Genomic DNA, 17,647 nt, shown 5'->3' with positions numbered 1-17,647 from the left:
ACCTATCTTTGTTAAATATGTTAACATGAACCCATTTCAGTCCACAATGTTCTAAGTAATTGCATGGCTTCAATAGCATTCACACTGATATTGGGGCTAGGCCTACTGTAAATTACATCATGGCTGAGCGTGGACATGCCAAACATTGTCATTAAGCAAGATTCAATTAATTATTGATAAGGCGTAAAAAGAGGTGAATAATTCTAATCAAATTCTAAACAAAACAACAACTTGTTTTAATAGGCTATGTCACACTTACAGGCACCATCATTTCTCCATGTCAGCATATAATATTAAAACAACGCAGACTCTGGAGGGTTCCACGCACATCCGAAACGGGACCTGCTTGGCTAAAATAATGTGGGCCTGCCTACAATGCATAGATAAAAAGGGAATGTCAGCTCACTGTTTTTCTCCTCTCAAACTTAATATTTTAATAAAGCTTTGGTGATTTAAGATTTATTTCCAAGCGGTTTCAGGAGCCAAACCTGTTATCGACAGTCTTGACTACTTCGCAATTGCAATGGGCAGACAAAAACTTCTAAATACGAAGTATACAGGCACATTAGGTCACTCTTGTTCAGTGGTGGAAAAAGTACCCAATTGTCATACTTGAGTAAAAGTAAAGATACCTTAATAGAAAATGACTCAAGTATAAGTCACCCAGTACAATACTACTTCAGTAAAAGTCTACAAGTATTTGGTTTTAAATATACTTATTAAATAAACAAAGGTAAATGTAATTGCTAAAATATTCTTAAGTATCAAAAGTAAAAGTATGAATCATTTCAGATTCCTCATATTAAGCAAACCAGATGCCACAATTTGTGTTTTTAAAAAATGTATTTATGGATAGTCATGGGAACACTAACATTCAGACATAATTTGCAAACAAAGCATTTGTGTTTAGTGAGTCCACCATATCAGAGACAGAGATAACCAGGGATGTTCTCTTGATAAGTGTGTGAATTGGTGTAATGGGTCTGTGTGTAGCTGGTGTAGATGAGTCAGGCGCAGGACAGCAGATATGAGTAATGTACGCAATTTTACTCAACAATAATCACAATACACGTCAATAAATCCAAGGCCACAATTACAGACCGCAATACAATAAACAATCACTAACAAACAAACATGGGGGAACAGAGGGTTAAATAATGAACAAGTAATTGGGGGATTTAAACCAGGTGTGTAAGACAAGGACAAAACAAATGGAAAATGAAAGTGGATCGGCGATGGCTAGAAGGCCGGTGACGTCGACCGCCGAACGCCGCCCGAACAAGGAGAGGGACCGACTTCGGCGGAAGTCGTGACAATTCGACCAATTTCCTGTCCTGCTAAGCATTCAAAATGCAACGAGTACTTTTGTGTGTCAGGGAAAATGAATGGAATAAAAAGTACATTATTTTCTGTAGGAATGTAGTGAAGTTAAATTAAAAGTTGACAAAAATATCAATAATAAAGTACAGATAACCCGAAAAAACAACTTGAGTAAAAATACTTAAAAGTTCTACATAAGTACTTTACACCACTGATCTTGTTCCATGTGCAGTGTACATCACGCTTGGATAGGCTGCGTTTCCGCTGTCAAAATTCATGCCATAACCAACTGTGTTACCGCTAAAACCAGCTTTAGGTTGGTCTTAAATATCCCTGTCAGCGCTGCCTGAAATTAGCACTTTGGATCATGTTTTCAAGGACACACTTCAAATATTTCCACCCTGCCCATCTGAGCGCAAGCGAGCTCATGTAAGACAGGTAAATTGCCGAACCTGGCGTTATGGCTGGAAAATGCCAGTGCGCAAGTTTTTACATGACAAAATTGCAAACTAATGTGCGTTTGACACTAGTGCCGTCCTTAACGCCAGCCAGAAATAGAGCCCTCTATCTCTTCCTCTCTACCTCTCTCTCTCTTGCTCTCTCTCTCATATTCTCACTCACTCTCTCATTCATTCTCATTAGATTTCCCTACCACTTTCTCTCTCTAAGTGAAGTTGCCATAGCTACTGTGGTTTTAGCCCACACTAGCAGTGAGCCAGACCTCATCAGTCGTCAGCCTTTTTCCTCTCTTACACTCTGTCAGACTGACACACTTCCTTCCTGGGAAAAGGAATATTCTCCAGGAGGCCTATCTAACCAGCACCTGTAAGTGAACAATTATTCAGCTTGACTGTATTTCTTGCAGCACTTTTCCTGAATTATATCTACTTTGTCCTCACTGCAATCGTAAGTTCTATCCCAGGTGAAAAAATAAGTGGTATTCAGCAATCCCTCTCGGTCCAAAGTCAAGGGTACATCACTGTTGGTTACCTATTGCTTGAATATGCAACACATTTGACTTGGTGACTCTCATATTGGAAAAGAACAAGAGAAATTAGACATTAAAATCCTCCTCTTGCATCAACACACTGCGCTATCACAGGGAGCTAACATGGAGAGCTTTATGAAATGCAAGTCATGTCATACCTTCTGTGTTGATTTAAGAAACCATTTAACCCAGTGGCATATCACACACCATTCATTTGTCTGAAGTATTTAGGTAAAACAATACATCCTATAATCTGATGAACTGGGCAATGTATTTAAAAACCCACCATGGTTGGGAAGAGCTTGCTTTCTCCTTTTCCAAATAAGCTTGTGTTAATGGGTTTGATAAGGCTGTTTCAGGCCTGTCCCAGGCCCTCTCTGTGTGCTCTTCAAAACACTTGTCTTAATTTCACTCTCTGCTAGATAAGTTCATAGAGGCAATGTCTTCTTCCTTACCACAACAGTATGTCTGACTCTCTCCCCTTGTTCTGGTTGTATTTTAGAAGGCCAATCCTGGCAGTTTTTTTTTAAATCCCTGAGGTTAAGAAAAGTGTTATTTTGATCATGCGGCCATGGCCACAGACATTCACCTCTCATTCACCCACTCACTCACTGACTTATAGTATCACTGAGAGAGTTATCCAGAGAGTTAGTTATCCAGCTCTGTTGCTTGCAGTGAGAATACCATATGGGGCCATTTTATAAAAGCAGTGGCAAATCAGTGAAATAAACTGTCAGCAACACAGTGACAATGCCAAAGGCACAAGTCTATGAGGAGAAAACCACTCACACTGAAAAATCTCAACTGTACAGTATACCAGGAAGCAGACACTCATCAACGTTTTATTTCCACAATATCCATTTCCCAGTGCTGCCAACAGTAATGACCCTGCTGCTGCTGAAGCAGGTATTTCCACACAGGCTACATCTGAAATGTAAACATATTCCCTACATAGTGCTTATACTATATAGTACCCTGTATAGTACTTTTGGCCAAAGCCTTTGCTGTCTGAAATGGCCCCTAATTCCCTTTAATATAGTGCACTAGTCTGTTTAAAGGTAGGGCACTATATAGGGAATAGGGTGCCATTTGGTACATTGCAGCCCCAGTGCTGCAGTGATGCTGCTGTGGTTTACGTAACCCTGCCCCTCCCTGGTCCCCAGCCCACCCCCTTTCCCAAATTACTGAAGCTTCTGTGAGAGGAGAGGGGAGAGGAGAGGGGAGGGGAGGGGAGGGGAGAGGAGAGGAGAGGAGAGGAGAGGAGAGGAGAGGAGAGGAGAGGAGAGGAGAGGAGAGGAGAGGAGAGGAGAGGAGAGGAGAGGAGAGGAGAGGAGAGGAGAGGAGAGGAGGGGAGAGGAGAAGCATTACATCACCAGTTAAATCACACTATCCAGTAGCCAGGCAGCACGCTGCTGGACTGTGGCAGCCTGGCAGATTCCTCTGGCTTCCCTCCCCTCCTCCTTCTCCTCGAGGTGTGTGTGTGTGTGTGCGCGCGTGCGTGCGTGCAGAGGAAGGGCTTTGCTTCCTTCCTCAGACACACACCCACACACTCACGTGCAAGCACTCCAGAATAAGAATGGCATCCCCCTCCCAGTCCCCTGCCACTCCGGGCCTCAGCCTGTTAATCAGCCCACTCCACACAGTAGTCATTAAACCCTTTCATCACGCCCCAACACCTAATGGCCTGGCCTGCATCTAACTGGGTTAAAGACTGTTATTAATCAATGACAAACAAATACAAAACATGTAAATAGATAGGCCAATCAATATAGTAGATAGATACAGTTGATAAACAGCATCTGCTTAAGGCATAGCTATATTATTGATAGGCATACAAACAGGAGACAGACAGTAGAAACAAGTAGGAACGTGACAGAACGTCATTGCGTTCTTCCACTTCTGTCTACGCAAAAACATGCTATCTAGAACCTAAAAGGGTTATTCAAAACTAGTTTTTCAAAGGGCTCTCCTATGGGGACAGCTGGTTCTAGTTAGCATTTTGTTGTGTAGATAGAACTGGAAGAACACAATGATTTTCTGTCATATTTCTACTGTATACATCACGCCATCCAGTTCTGACATCCTGGAAAAGAGAGAGTGGACGTCTCTCTCAACAAACTGACTCGGTTTGACTTTGAAGTGAAAATAATTAAAAAGCACAGGAGTCAGCCATATGTTAACGTCTGATTACAAAATGCAATTGACTGTAATGGTCCTGGGTGTTAAAGGCCAGGAACAGGGAGATAAGTAATGCATATACTGCAGTTACACTTAAGCTCATAGGGACTATTTGGGAGACATTACACAAAGGACATCTACAGAAAGGGTAATTGGGTAACACTTTGCTGTACTGTAAGACTCCTTGAGTGAGGTGACAGGATTGACATTGGTTCCAGATACATATCCATCCACAAAGAGCCAAAGAGTTTTGAGTGAGGTTCTAAATAAGATATTGATGCTTTGATATGCACATACATTGAAGTTGTCCTATATTTTCTCTATCATCTAAACTCTTCATTTACATTTGAAAGGGTGTTTGGATGGCTTTCATTTTCAACTTTTGAAGCTGGATTTATTCATCCAGTTCCAGGATAATTAATTGATTTATGTATGAGGTTGTTGCTACATGGACAAAAATGTCCATAGCAGCCAGTCACATCATAATCCAAGATCTAGATTAGACAGACAAGTATCCTGCCCACAACAGTCTTTGGTCTAGAGAATGTCAAGTATGGATTTCGTTTTGTGCCCCATCATCAAAGCCATCTATGGTAAAAGTAAAACGGAGATATCCGGGACAGCTCTACCACCAGACAGAGCACAGCTTGTTGCCAGATGTCTTTGTGGGTAATTCACAGTAGTAACTCTTTGTTATGAGAGGAGCCAAGGGAGCTGCGTTGCAATAAAAAGTAATCATCTCCATTTTAAATATGGTCTGATCTATTATAACCTTTAAAGTCACAATATGCTCACAGGTTGATCAAGAGCTAGTCCACCCAGCCAGGCCGCTAGACTATTGGATAAACTGGGGTTATGCGGCACAGCTCAACCAGTATTAATTTCCCAGTTTGCTTCACTCTCTCTTTGCTCTTGAGGATGTAATAAAACAATGGAGCAAGTGTCTTTTCTGAGCGGACTCTGGCTCACTTTATGGGAAGAGTAAGTAGCTGTTATGCCCTGTAATAACGACTGTTCCTCACTTTTAATTTACACATGATTGAATAGCATGGTTTATTATTAAGCTTCCCCCCAAAAAATGGCGAGTGGCCGGATGGTGACATCCCATTCTGCTACTCATTGTGTTAATAGGAAACCGTCTTCATTATGTATCAACTAACCGCACCATTGTATAATCACCGTTCCCTGTATTGTGGGTGGATCTTTTTATTACATTTTTTTATTTAACTTTATTTAACCAGGTAGGCCAGTTGAGAACAAGTTCTCATTTACAACTGCGACCTGGCCAAGATAAAGCAAAGCAGTGCGACAAAAACAACAACACAGAGTTACACATGTGATATACAACAGTACAGTCAATAACACAATAGAAAATCTGTATACAGTGTGTGCAAATGAAGTAAGGAGCTAAGGCAATAAATAGGCCATAGTGGCGAAGTAATTACAATTTAGCAATTAACACTGGAGTGATAGATGTGCAAATGAGGATGTGCAAGTAGAAATACTGGTGTGCAAAGAGCAGAAATAAACGAAAAACAAATATGGGGATGAGGTAGGTAGTTGGTTGGATGGATGGGCTATTTACAGATGGGCTGTGTACAGCTGCAGCGATTGGTTAGCTGCTCAGATAGCTGATGTTTAGTTAGTGATGGAGATATAAGTCTCCAACTTCAGTGATTTTTGCAATTCGTTCCAGTCATTGGCAGCAGAGAGCTCTATAGGGCTCTGGTCAAAAGTAGTGTACTATATAGGGCAGGGGTATTCAACTCTTAACCTACGAGGTCCGGAGCCTGCTGGTTTTCTGTTCTACATGATAATTCATTGCACACACCTGGTGTCCCAGATTAGAGGGGAACAATGAAAGAACACAGTGGAACTGGCTTCCAGGTCCAGAGTTGAGTTGGAGGGCTATAGGGAATAGGGTGCCATTTTGGATGTATCCCAGGATATTCATGGAGTCCTCCTCCATGTGATTAAAGAGTAGTATGAACTTGAATGGCTGCCAATGAACCTCTTATTGCTCCTACTTTCAGTGTTTACAGTCAGATTGTAGTCTGAAGAGTTTGCATTGAATCCCTAGGGCAGGGGTACGCAACCCTCATCCTGGTGTGCTGCAGGCACTTCATGCTTTTGATTTAACCGACCTGGAAGACTAGGCGTGGTCAATTTAGGCACTGAACTGATCAATTAGCTCAGTTGGTCAGGTGTGGTGCCAAGTTGGAACAAAATCCTGCAGTACCTGCGGTTACGGAGGAATAATAAACAGTAGATATATTCAATAGGATTTAACAAAGATAGTAAAATGCAGTCAATTCAGTCTGTCCACTTGTGCTCTTTGCCTCTTGCACCTGTCAGTCAGACCAAAGTATTGTGTGTGTGTGTGTGTGTGTGTGTGTGTGTGTGTGTGTGTGTGTGTGCGTAGAGACATCTTGGGGAGGTCGCGCGTGCTCGTGTGTGTAGGCTGTTGTCTCCCTCTGGTATCGAGGCCAGGAGATGGTCTCCTCTCACTCTTGATAGAGGACGATCACTCCAGCACCATGAGTATTTGGCACTGGAACCATGGCACCCAGCTCCTCAGAGAAATCCAGTGTCAAACCCAGTGTCATACAGCCAGGGAGCCCTGGACCTCTGCCATCACCACAGCCATCTTTACTGGATTGTAAAGTCCAAAGCAACAATACAGTCCCTCAGTTCAGATATTTCAGAGCTAAACGCCACCAGTGGGCCTTGTGAATTGCTGTATTTTACAGGCAGCTTGGAAAAGAATGGGTTTCATATTGAGCTAATTGCGCTGCAGAGAGTCACTGAGTGGAGGAATATGTAATGTTATGCAGTTCCTCCTGAAGGGTTGTTTGTCTCCCAAATGTGCTTGTGTTTGTGTTTTGGTGCAAAAAAAAACGTTTGTTTGGCTCCCGGTTCTGTTTGGTGTTGCGTGGCTCTTTGAAAAGTCACGCCATCCATGTTCTTCTTTAAATACTTCCTGGAAATATTTTACATTTTAGTCATTTAAATATATTTTTTCTTCACACATTTCTTGTGAATAATCCATTTGAGACATTCTACGTACCGGTACTGTATCTATTAAAGAGTCATCACATCATGGCAGACTTACAGGAAGGAAAAACTCCACACATTACTCCCATGTAGGTTTTTTTAATTTTTTTTATTTAACTCTATTTAACCAGGTAGGCAAGTTGAGAACAAGTTCTCGTTTACAACTGCGACCTGGCCAAGATAATTCAAAGCAGTGCGACAAAAACAACAACACAGTTACACATGGATAAACAAACGTACAGTCAATAACACAATAGAAAAAATCTATATACAGTGTGTGCAAATGTAGTAAGAGTAGGTAGGTAAGGCAATAAATAGGCCATAGTGGCAAAAAAAATACAATTTAGCAAATTCACACTGGAGTGATAGATGTGCAGATGATAATGTGCAAGTAGAAATACTGGGGTGCAAAGAGCAAAAATAAATAACAATATGGGGATGAGGTAGTTGGGTGGGCTATTTACAGATGGGCTGTGTACAGGTCCAGTGATCGGTAAGCTGCTCTGACAGCTGATGCTTAAAGTTTGTGAGGGACAGTCTCCAGCTTCAGTGATTTTTGCAATTCGTTCCAGTCATTGGCAGCAGAGAACTGGAAGGAAAGGCAGCTAAAGGGGGAGTTGGCTTTGGGGATGACCAGTAAAATATACCTGCTGGAGCACGTGCTACGGGTGGGTGTTGCTATGGTGACCAGAGATAAGGCGGGGCTTTACCTAGCAAAGACTTATAGATGACCTGGAGCCAGTGGGTCTGGCGACGAGTATGAAGTGAGGGCCAGCCAACGTGAGCATACAGGTCGCAGTGGTAAGTAGTATATGGGGCTTTGGTGACAAAACGGATGGCACTGTGATAGACTGCATCCAATTTGCTGAGTAGAGTGTTGGAGGTTATTTTGTAAATGACATCGCCGAAGTCATCCACCTCTGGCCTGCTGGCCCCCCTACCTCTGAGGAAGCACAGTTCCCGCTCAGCCCAGTCAAAACTGTTCGCTGCTCTGGCACCCCAATGGTGGAACAAGCTCCCTCACGACGCCAGGACAGCGGAGTCAATCACCACCTTCCGGAGACACCTGAAACCCCACCTCTTTAAGGAATACCTAGGATAGGATAAAGTAATCCTTCTAACCCCCCCTTAAAAGATTTAGATGCACTATTGTAAAGTGGTTGTTCCACTGGATATCATAAGGTGAATGCACCAATTTGTAAGTCGCTCTGGATAAGAGCGTCTGCTAAATTACTTAAATGTAAATGTAATGTAAATGTAAGTCCAGGATCGGTAGGATAGTCAGTTTTACGAGGATATGTTTAGCAGCATGAGTGAAGGAGGCTTTGTTGCGAAATAGGAAGCCGATTCTAGATTTTATTTTGTATTGGAGATGCTTAATGTGAGTCTGGAAGGAGAGTGTAGAGTCTAACCAGACACCTAGGTATTTGTAGTTGTCCACATATTCTAACTCAGAACCGTCCAGAGCAGTGATGCTAGTCGGGCGGGCGGGTGCGGGCAACGATTGGTTGAAAAGCATGCATTTAGTTTTACTAGCATTTAAGAGCAGTTGGAGGCCACAGAAGGAATGTTGTATGGCAGAAGAAGGGCCAGAAGTATACAGAATGGTGTCGTCTGTGTAGAGGTGGATCAGAGAATCACCAGCAGCAAGAGCGACATCATTGATATATACTAAGAAAAGAGTCGGCCCGAGAATTGAACCCTGTGGCACCCCCATAGAGACTGCCAGAGGTCCGGACACCAGGCCCTCCTATTTAACACACTGAACTCTATCTGAGAAGTAGTTGGTGAACCAGGTGAGGCAGTCATTTGAGAAACCAAGGCTGTTGAGTCTGCCAATAAGAATGCGGTGATTGACAGAGTCGAAAGCCTTGGCCAGGTCGATGAAGACGGCTGCACAGTACTGTCTTTTATCGATGGCGGTTATGATATCATTTAGGACCTTGAGTGTGGCTGAGGTGCACCCATGACCAGCTCGGAAACCAGATTGCATAGCGGAGAAGGTACGGTGGAATTCGAAATGGTCGGTTATCTGTTTGTTAACTTGGCTTTCAAAGACTTTAGAAAGGCAGGGCAGGATGGATATAGGTCTATAACAGTTTGGGTTACCACACTCTCTGATTATGTTATAACTGTGAATGTGACTGCGAATCTCATGAGTTTTTTTTGTCCTTTCTGTGTCTCCGTAGGAATGACAGCGGCTGCCTCCCTGGTGTCTCTGGCCTGGGCCTTGGCATCCTATCAGAAAGCCCTACGAGACTCCCGGGATGATAAGAAGCCAATCAGCTACCTGGCCGTCATCATCCAGTTCTGCTGGCACTTCTTCACCATTGCCGCCCGTGTCATCACCTTCGCCCTGTTCGCCTCCGTGTTCCAGCTCTACTTTGGTATCTTCATCGTCCTCCACTGGTGCATTATGACCTTCTGGATAGTCCACTGTGAGACCGAGTTCTGCATCACCAAGTGGGAGGAGATTGTCTTCGACATGGTCGTGGGGATCATCTACATCTTCAGTTGGTTTAATGTGAAGGAGGGTCGTACTCGGTGTAGGCTCTTCATCTACTACTTTGTGATCCTGCTGGAGAACACTGCTCTGAGTGCCCTGTGGTACCTGTACCGCGTCCCTCAGAGCACCGACGCCTTTGCCGTCCCTGCCCTCTGTGTCATCTTCAGCAGCTTCCTCACCGGCATCGTCTTCATGCTCATGTACTACGCCTTCTTTCACCCCAACGGGCCCCGATTCGGACGCTCACCCAGCCTCGTGCTGGACGACCCCACGGCTGCCTTCACGCTGCCTGCCGAGGGGGCCACCAACTCGCTGAGGTCCAACCGTGGTGCGCCTCTCATCTCGGGGGACGGCACCATTGGCAGGGACGGCAAATACACAGAGAGGGACGGCTGCATGCCCGTGTTTCAGGTGAGACCCACCGTCCCCTCCACGCCGTCCTCCCGTGCCCCACGCATCGAGGAGACGGTCATCAAAATAGACCTGTGTCGGAACCGCTATCCGGCCTGGGAGAGGCACGTATTGGACAGGAGTATACGCAAGGCCATCCTGGCCATCGACTGCTCCCCTACGCCGCCCAGACTCCAGTACAAAGATGACACTACAGTTCAGGAGCGCCTGGAGTACGAGACCACGTTGTAGCCCTACACTGCTGCCTGGATGTTGGATGCCTGGATGTTGGATGCCTGGATGTTGGATCCTTGGAAATGCAAAACCGTAACAAAGGATGACCATCAACTCGGATTTACAGCAGGACTGTGGCAATAATAAGTTATTAGCTCTCTCTCTCACTCTACATACTAGCATTGAACCATGATGTTGATTGTCATGGGCAAGAATAGACACAATTTATTAGTTGATGTGACGGAGGGATATATTCATGTTTTCTAAACAGAGTTAATCTTTTTGGGTTTATTTGGTTGATGTTGTTGTTATTGTATATAAAAAATTGTAGCCCAATAGTCTACCATAATAAAAGCAGTGTTCTAATGAATGATATCATGCCCCTTCATAATAGATCCTTATGAAGGTTCGTAACAGGTTATAACAGGTTCATGTTTACCTACGATATCTCATATTTACATTAATTTCTATTACCAACATCTTAGACCTGCAAATATGTACTTTACATTTATAGGATACAAGTAATATCCCCTGATATAGTGGACGTGTTGATTAACAAAAATAAGGGGGAAAAAGGTCAGTTAATGGTCCTGATTCATATTTAGGATGATTCCAGTTATTTCTAATTCAAAGAAAACAGGTGACAAAGTAGTACACAATGTAATTAGCGACATGAGTAGGGCGTTGTGTCTGTCATACTTTACATGTGTACTGGTCCATGAGTTCTGATCTGATTTCATCAGCCATGTTGTCCTAGTGCCAAAAGGTCTGAAACTACTGGATGTTGTGGCTGTGACTGCCAGTAACTGCTATTTACTTTGAAGAAGCTTAGTACTGTACCTGGTAATCATGCTGTTTATATGCTAAATAAAACCGGAATGTTCGTGTATTGTGGAGAGACTGAAGGACAAACCTCATCTTTGTTCTCGCCTGGATAAAAGGCGGCATGCCAAGAAAACCTTCCTGGCAGCTCCTATTTACAGTCCAGCCTCGTCCAGCTGTGGTCTGGGCTGCCATGCGTCCATATGGCTGATAAGGATCAGTCTGCTGGGCCACATAGTGCTGTTCTGTACAAAGAGGAGGAAGAGACAAACGAGCAGCCACTTCAGCCAAACTACTCTCATAACTGAAGCACCTGCAGGATCTACTGTCATCATAGATGCCGCATTCTTTTTTACATTTTACCTAACTGATGTAAAAGTGTATTGCCATCCGTGTGTGTGGGAGGGAAGTGTGTGTGTGTGTATATGCGTGCGCGCTCATGCGTGCTTGTAAGAGAGGAAAAGCATGGCGCAGGATGGTATGTGTAGATGCTACAATCAGTGGTCAGTTTGTCTGCAGCTATATATTGTAGTGCAATGAACTAGAGACATGCACTTCAGCACTATGGTGTGAAGGCTGCTGTAGCCTATACTCAACACAAGATCAGTACCAATTCTAGGGTGTATACCACTATCATGGTAGCTGTCAACATCCAGCATCAATGGTGTCAAGATGGTCTTTTGAGCAGGAAACAACAAGTATTTCACCTTTTATGCTCTGACTTAAGCCCCAGGCACTATGACTGTGGATGTGATATCTAAAAATATCTTCAAATATCTTGCAAAGGTGTCTTCACAAAAAAGAAAGTGTGTAGCTTCTCTTTCAGTTCTAGGTCACAAGCGTTTCTTTTTTATGTCTTGTTCGTTTGAACTATGGAGAGAAGAGGGTGACAAGGAGGAGGGAAAAAAACAAGCACAAAACTTCTGTGGAATTAATCAGAGCACATTGAGGGAAGGAAACCATGATATTCAATGTGAGAGTGAGAAAAGGCCATTGATCAGTCCAGAAAGATGTGTCTGTTGTTTTCGACTAGAGCTCGATTTTAAATCTCTACTGAATGGTTCAGATTTATTTTTGTTGAATTGTTTTTGTTGAAATGTCTTATTTGAATTATTCATATCCGTTCGTATGTGGGAAATTCTTGGTTTAATTTGCTTTCACATTGTTTGCCTTGTTGTTGCGACATCACACAAATTGTCTTAGTTATGTCTGTTCCCTTCTGTTCTGTGGTATGTTTTACTCAACTCCATTAAATATTCAGAAGTGAATGCCGCTACACATTCAAGAAACTCTCTAAAAACGTTTTGGGGGTAATACATGCAGAAGCACTGGGTAAAATCATGTCCACAGCTCTGTTTACTTCTTCTGAGTTGAATTCAGTGTGGATGAGCAGAAATGGTGCAACACGTTTTATTACAACTTATCTTTTCAGTTTCTCTCATTAACCCAGGGCTGTCATATGGATCCAGCCCGCGAGCCCCTTCAATCCTGTTTGAGTGTATATATATTTTTTTAATTAATACATTTTTTTGAATTATTTCTGAGGAAATACGATCTCAATCGACATTGAAATGGCAACAACAAATATGAAACTGTAGAAATGATAATGAACTTACATTTATAGTCTCTTTATGCTGCTCTACACCGAATTCAACTCCAAGAAAACAGAGCTGTGGACATGATTTTACCCAGTGCTTCTGCATGTATTACAAAATAAAAACTTTTTGGAGAGTCTCTTGAACGTGTAGCGGCATTCACTTCTGAATATTTAATGGAGTTGAGTAAAACATACCACAGAACAGCCACCGAAATAAAAAGCTAGACAGTCAGGGAGCATAAAAAATTCCAAAAGCGATGGATAGAGGGCAATTTTCAGCAAACTTTGACGGCGAGGAAATATAACCAATTTTAAGTGTGGCTCTCCGGACCTTGGTGAAGACTGAATGCAGCCTGTGGGGCAAAATGAGTTTAACACCCCTGCATTAACCTGTCTGTGTTTTAAGGTTAATTTAAAATAAGCAGATTTGTATTTATTTACAATGAAGACAGAAACCAAACGGCACAGGGAGAAATCAAGAAAGCACAGGCTTAGAAATGAGCAAATTATCATGAATGGCACAACACTGGTGCTTTTGTTCTATTTTATCTTGGGATCACTTATTTAGGTCTGCTATTGATGATACACTTAAAGAGGTCAAATGATTTGCTCATCATTAACTAGTGAATCATTGAAGGTCACTTGGCCTGGTTCCATCTCCTCATCAATAAAACATGTAGTAAATTATTCTCTCAATGTCACCTTGCATGTCTTTAGCTTGTGTTGCTTTCCTTTAGTCAATCTGATCCATGTTAACATGAGATTTTATCATGTTTTGTTCATATACCATTATTTGCTTTCAACTGCTATTTTCATTTTCAGTGGGAGTCCCAGTGTTGATGATTTATTGAGGTCATGGCCACAAATAGACAACGCGAGTCTTGTTTTTCAGAAGAGTGGTGTGTCTGACTGTGTCCTCATACAGTGATATCCTCATAGGTTTCCTCAGTATTCATGTATATTGCGAAAAATGTACAGATACAACAACTGCTGTCAGTTCCATCCGAATGAACACCCGCTGGACTCACCCAGTACACCACCTCTACAGTGGCTTGAGAAAGTATTCATCCCCCTTGGCATTTTTCCTATTTTGTTGCCTTACAACCTGGAATTGTATCATTTGATTTACACAACATGCCTACCACTTTGAAGATGCAAAATATGTTTTATTGTAAAACAAACAAATAAGACAAAAAAAAATAGAACTTGAGCGTGCATAACTATTCACCCCCTTCCCCCTCCCAAAGTCAATACTTTGTAGAGCCACATTTTGCAGCAATTACAGCTGCAAGTCTCTTGGGGTATGTCTCTATAAGCTTGGCACATCTAGCCACTGGGATTTTTGCCCATTCTTCAAGGCAAAACTACTCCAGCTCCTTCAAGTTGGATGGGTTCCGCTGGTGTACAGAAATCTTTAAGTCATACCACAGATTCTCAATTGGATTGAGGTCTGGGCTTTGACTAGGCCATTCCAAGACATTTAAATGTTTCCCCTTAAACCACTCGAGTGTTGTTTTAGCAGTATGCTAAGGGTCATTGTCCTGCTGGAAGGTGAACCTCCGTCCCAGTCTCAAATCTCTGGAAGACTGAAACGGGTTTCCCTCAAGAATTTCCCTGTATTTAGCGCCATCCATCATTCCTTCAATTCTGACCAGTTTCCCAGTCACTGCCGATGAAAAACATCCCCACAGCATGATACTGCCACCACCATGTTTCACTGTGGGGATGGTGTTGGGTTTGCGCCAGACATTGCGTTTTCCTTGATGGCCAAAATGCTCAATTTTAGTCTCATCTGACCAGAGTACCTTCTTTCATATGTTTGGGGAATCTCCCACATGCCTTTTGGTGACCACGAAACGTGTTTGCTTATTTTTTTCTTTAAGCAATGACTTTTTTCTGGCCACTCTTCCGTGGAGTGTACAGCTTAAAGTGTTCCTATGGACAGATACTCCAATGTCCGCTGTGGAGCTTTGCAGCTCCTTCAGGGTTATCTTTGGTCTTTGTTGCCTCTCTGATTAATGCCCTCCTTGCCTCATCTGTGAATTTTGGTGGGCGGCCCTCTCTTGGCAGGTTTGTTGTGGTGCCATATTCTTTCCATTTTTTAATAATGGATTTAATGGTGCTCTGTGGGATGTTCAAAGTTTCTGATATTTTTTTATAACCCAACCCTGATCTGTATTTCTCCACAACTTTGTCCCTGACCTGTTTGGAGAGCCCCTTGGTCTTCATGGTGCCGCTTGCTTGGTGGTGCCACTTGCTTAGTGGTGTTGCAGACTCTGGGGCCTTTCAGAACAGATGTATATGTACTGAGATCATGTGACACTTAGATTGCACACAGGTGGACGTTATTTAACTAATTATGTGACTTCTGAAGGTAATTGGTTGCTTCCAGATCTTATTTAGGGGCTTCATAGCAAAGGGGGTAAATACATATGCACACACTACTTTTCCTTTTTTAATTTTGTAGAATTTATTTAAACAAGTAATTTTTTTCATTGCACTTCACCAATTTGGACTATTTTGTGTATGTCCATTACATGAAATCCAAATAAAAATCCAGTTAAATAACAGGTTGTAATGTAACAAAATAGGAAAAACGCCAAGGGGATGAATACTTTTGCAAGTCACTGTAAAAATATGAGACTTGTGCGTTACAATCTAGCCAATGTTCTACTATTTCTAAGTCGTTCTATCTTTAGAAAAAAGTAGTGTTGAGCTTAGGGTCAAATATGAATATGTGTCAGTCACTTTTATAGGGCAGAGGGTCAGGAAAGGTCAAAAGAGTCATTATTAGTACATCAAAAATACATTCCCTGTTGTCACAACGGAGTGGGAAAATCTCCTTTGGTTTTGTGGGTGATAATGATGAAATTATTATTACACCATCTGTAAACCCATCTATACAGAAACACTTTTCAGGAAGGCGTCTTATTCTTTAATTAAAAAAAATTAAAAAAATGTTTTGGCACATCCAGGGATGAATCTCAGACTACCATTGTTCATCATCATCTCTGAAAAAGTGTGTAAATTGTACATATACCTACCTCAACTTGGTTTCTGAACAGAATACCCTCCTCTGACGTCATTCATACATGATATTGTACTGATCTTCTTACCAAGAGCATAAATCCAAATGTGAAACAAATGATAAGGCGTTCAGTGTTTTGATGGTGGATGGTATTCTGTTTACCACTGTAAGTGCATCAGCAAGCAGACTGAGACAACAGGAAAATGCACTTGTCAACAAACCCGCTTCATTGTTTAAGAGGAATTCATGGTTGTGACTATTTAAGCTGCTTAGGCCTATATCTGTTTTGTTTGCCTTAAGAAAATATTTCTATGCTTTTGTTTAATTTCTTTCAATCTCATAAGGATTTGTTTTTGTCCTCTGGTTTTGTGGTTATGATGATCAAAGTGGTGTGAGGTCTCTAGGTTTATCAAAGTTCTCTGTTCACGGCCCAATAGCAATGTGTTTCTATACAGTTACTGTGCTTATACTATTATATAATTATCCATAATGCAAGATAGACCTATTTAGCTCACAGTTTAAATGAGAACCCTTGACCCAGGAAATGGAATTGTCCTTCTTGTAGCAGGTCATACTGAAGACTTCTACAAAAGGAACTACTAATATTATGTATTGATTTGGATCCATTATTGGGGGTTGAGTTTTGTTCTGAGGTATTCATCAACATTAGATACTAGTAATGTAGACAAATAGCAGTGATGTATTGTATCATACTATTCCAGCCCTACTGTAGCCAATATAACATTAGTACAAGCACAGTAACAAATGAACATAGGAATGTCATTCCATTTTGTTAACTTCTAAAGCATAGTGTACAGATGTCCTTAGTGTCTCAGTTGCAAATGGAAGATCACAATAGTAATTGAAAAACAAAACTATATAACTGTAAATAAATGTATGCAAATGTACATGTTAAAAGAACATTCCTCTCAGAGTCCTGATTGTGAAGGGTGTCTGTTGACTGGAGGTCGCCGCCACAAGACGGCAGTTACATATGATGTAATACAGATTAAAATAGTGTGGTGTATGTGATGTATTAAATGACAAAAATGCAAAAAATGCAAAAAAACTAAAAAAACTGTTAATTATTGGTATTTTAAGTAAGTTGCATTGTGTAATGAAAGTCTGAAGTGCTTGAACTGCATTAAATCAGATTAAAACTAATGTTATTGTAAATTGAACAGTAAAAACAGAACATGACATTTTTGTATATATTGGATTTTTGTAAGTTTTTATTTGATTCTAATGCAACACAAAGTACCAAAATTTATTTAATAAAGTACACTGTGGCCATTTTTCAGCCTCCACTTAGTTAATTTGTGTTTTGTTAACACAGGTTGTCACATTATGTGCATGCAACTCTAAAGATATGGGAATAATGGTAATGTATTATACTATGATTCATATATTTTCACTAGAGCCACAGCATTCCAACAGCATTGTTATTGATATAATGCAGTGTTTGCAGAATGGGCAGTGAATGAACAAACGATCAGCACATTTACACCCCGATACATTTAAGTGCATTGA

General features: G+C 41.7%; 1 protein-coding gene across 1 annotated transcript in view; it reads left to right on the top strand.

Moving 5' to 3' along the window:
- Positions 1-13,776, top strand: part of LOC106569249 (XK-related protein 4) — a 68,936-nt gene extending 55,160 nt beyond the window's left edge. The window contains exon 3 of the mRNA XM_045694106.1: positions 9,730-13,776. Coding sequence (XP_045550062.1) covers positions 9,730-10,688 — 959 coding nt within the window. The 3' untranslated portion in view covers positions 10,689-13,776. The remainder of the gene's footprint in view (positions 1-9,729) is intronic.
- The last annotated feature ends 3,871 nt before the right edge of the window (positions 13,777-17,647 follow it).

Source organism: Salmo salar, chromosome ssa14, assembly GCF_905237065.1.
Source record: "Salmo salar chromosome ssa14, Ssal_v3.1, whole genome shotgun sequence".
Lineage (NCBI taxonomy): Eukaryota > Metazoa > Chordata > Actinopteri > Salmoniformes > Salmonidae > Salmo > Salmo salar.
The sequence above is the reverse complement of the archived record's forward strand: the minus strand, read 5'-3'. Positions and strand labels throughout refer to the sequence as shown.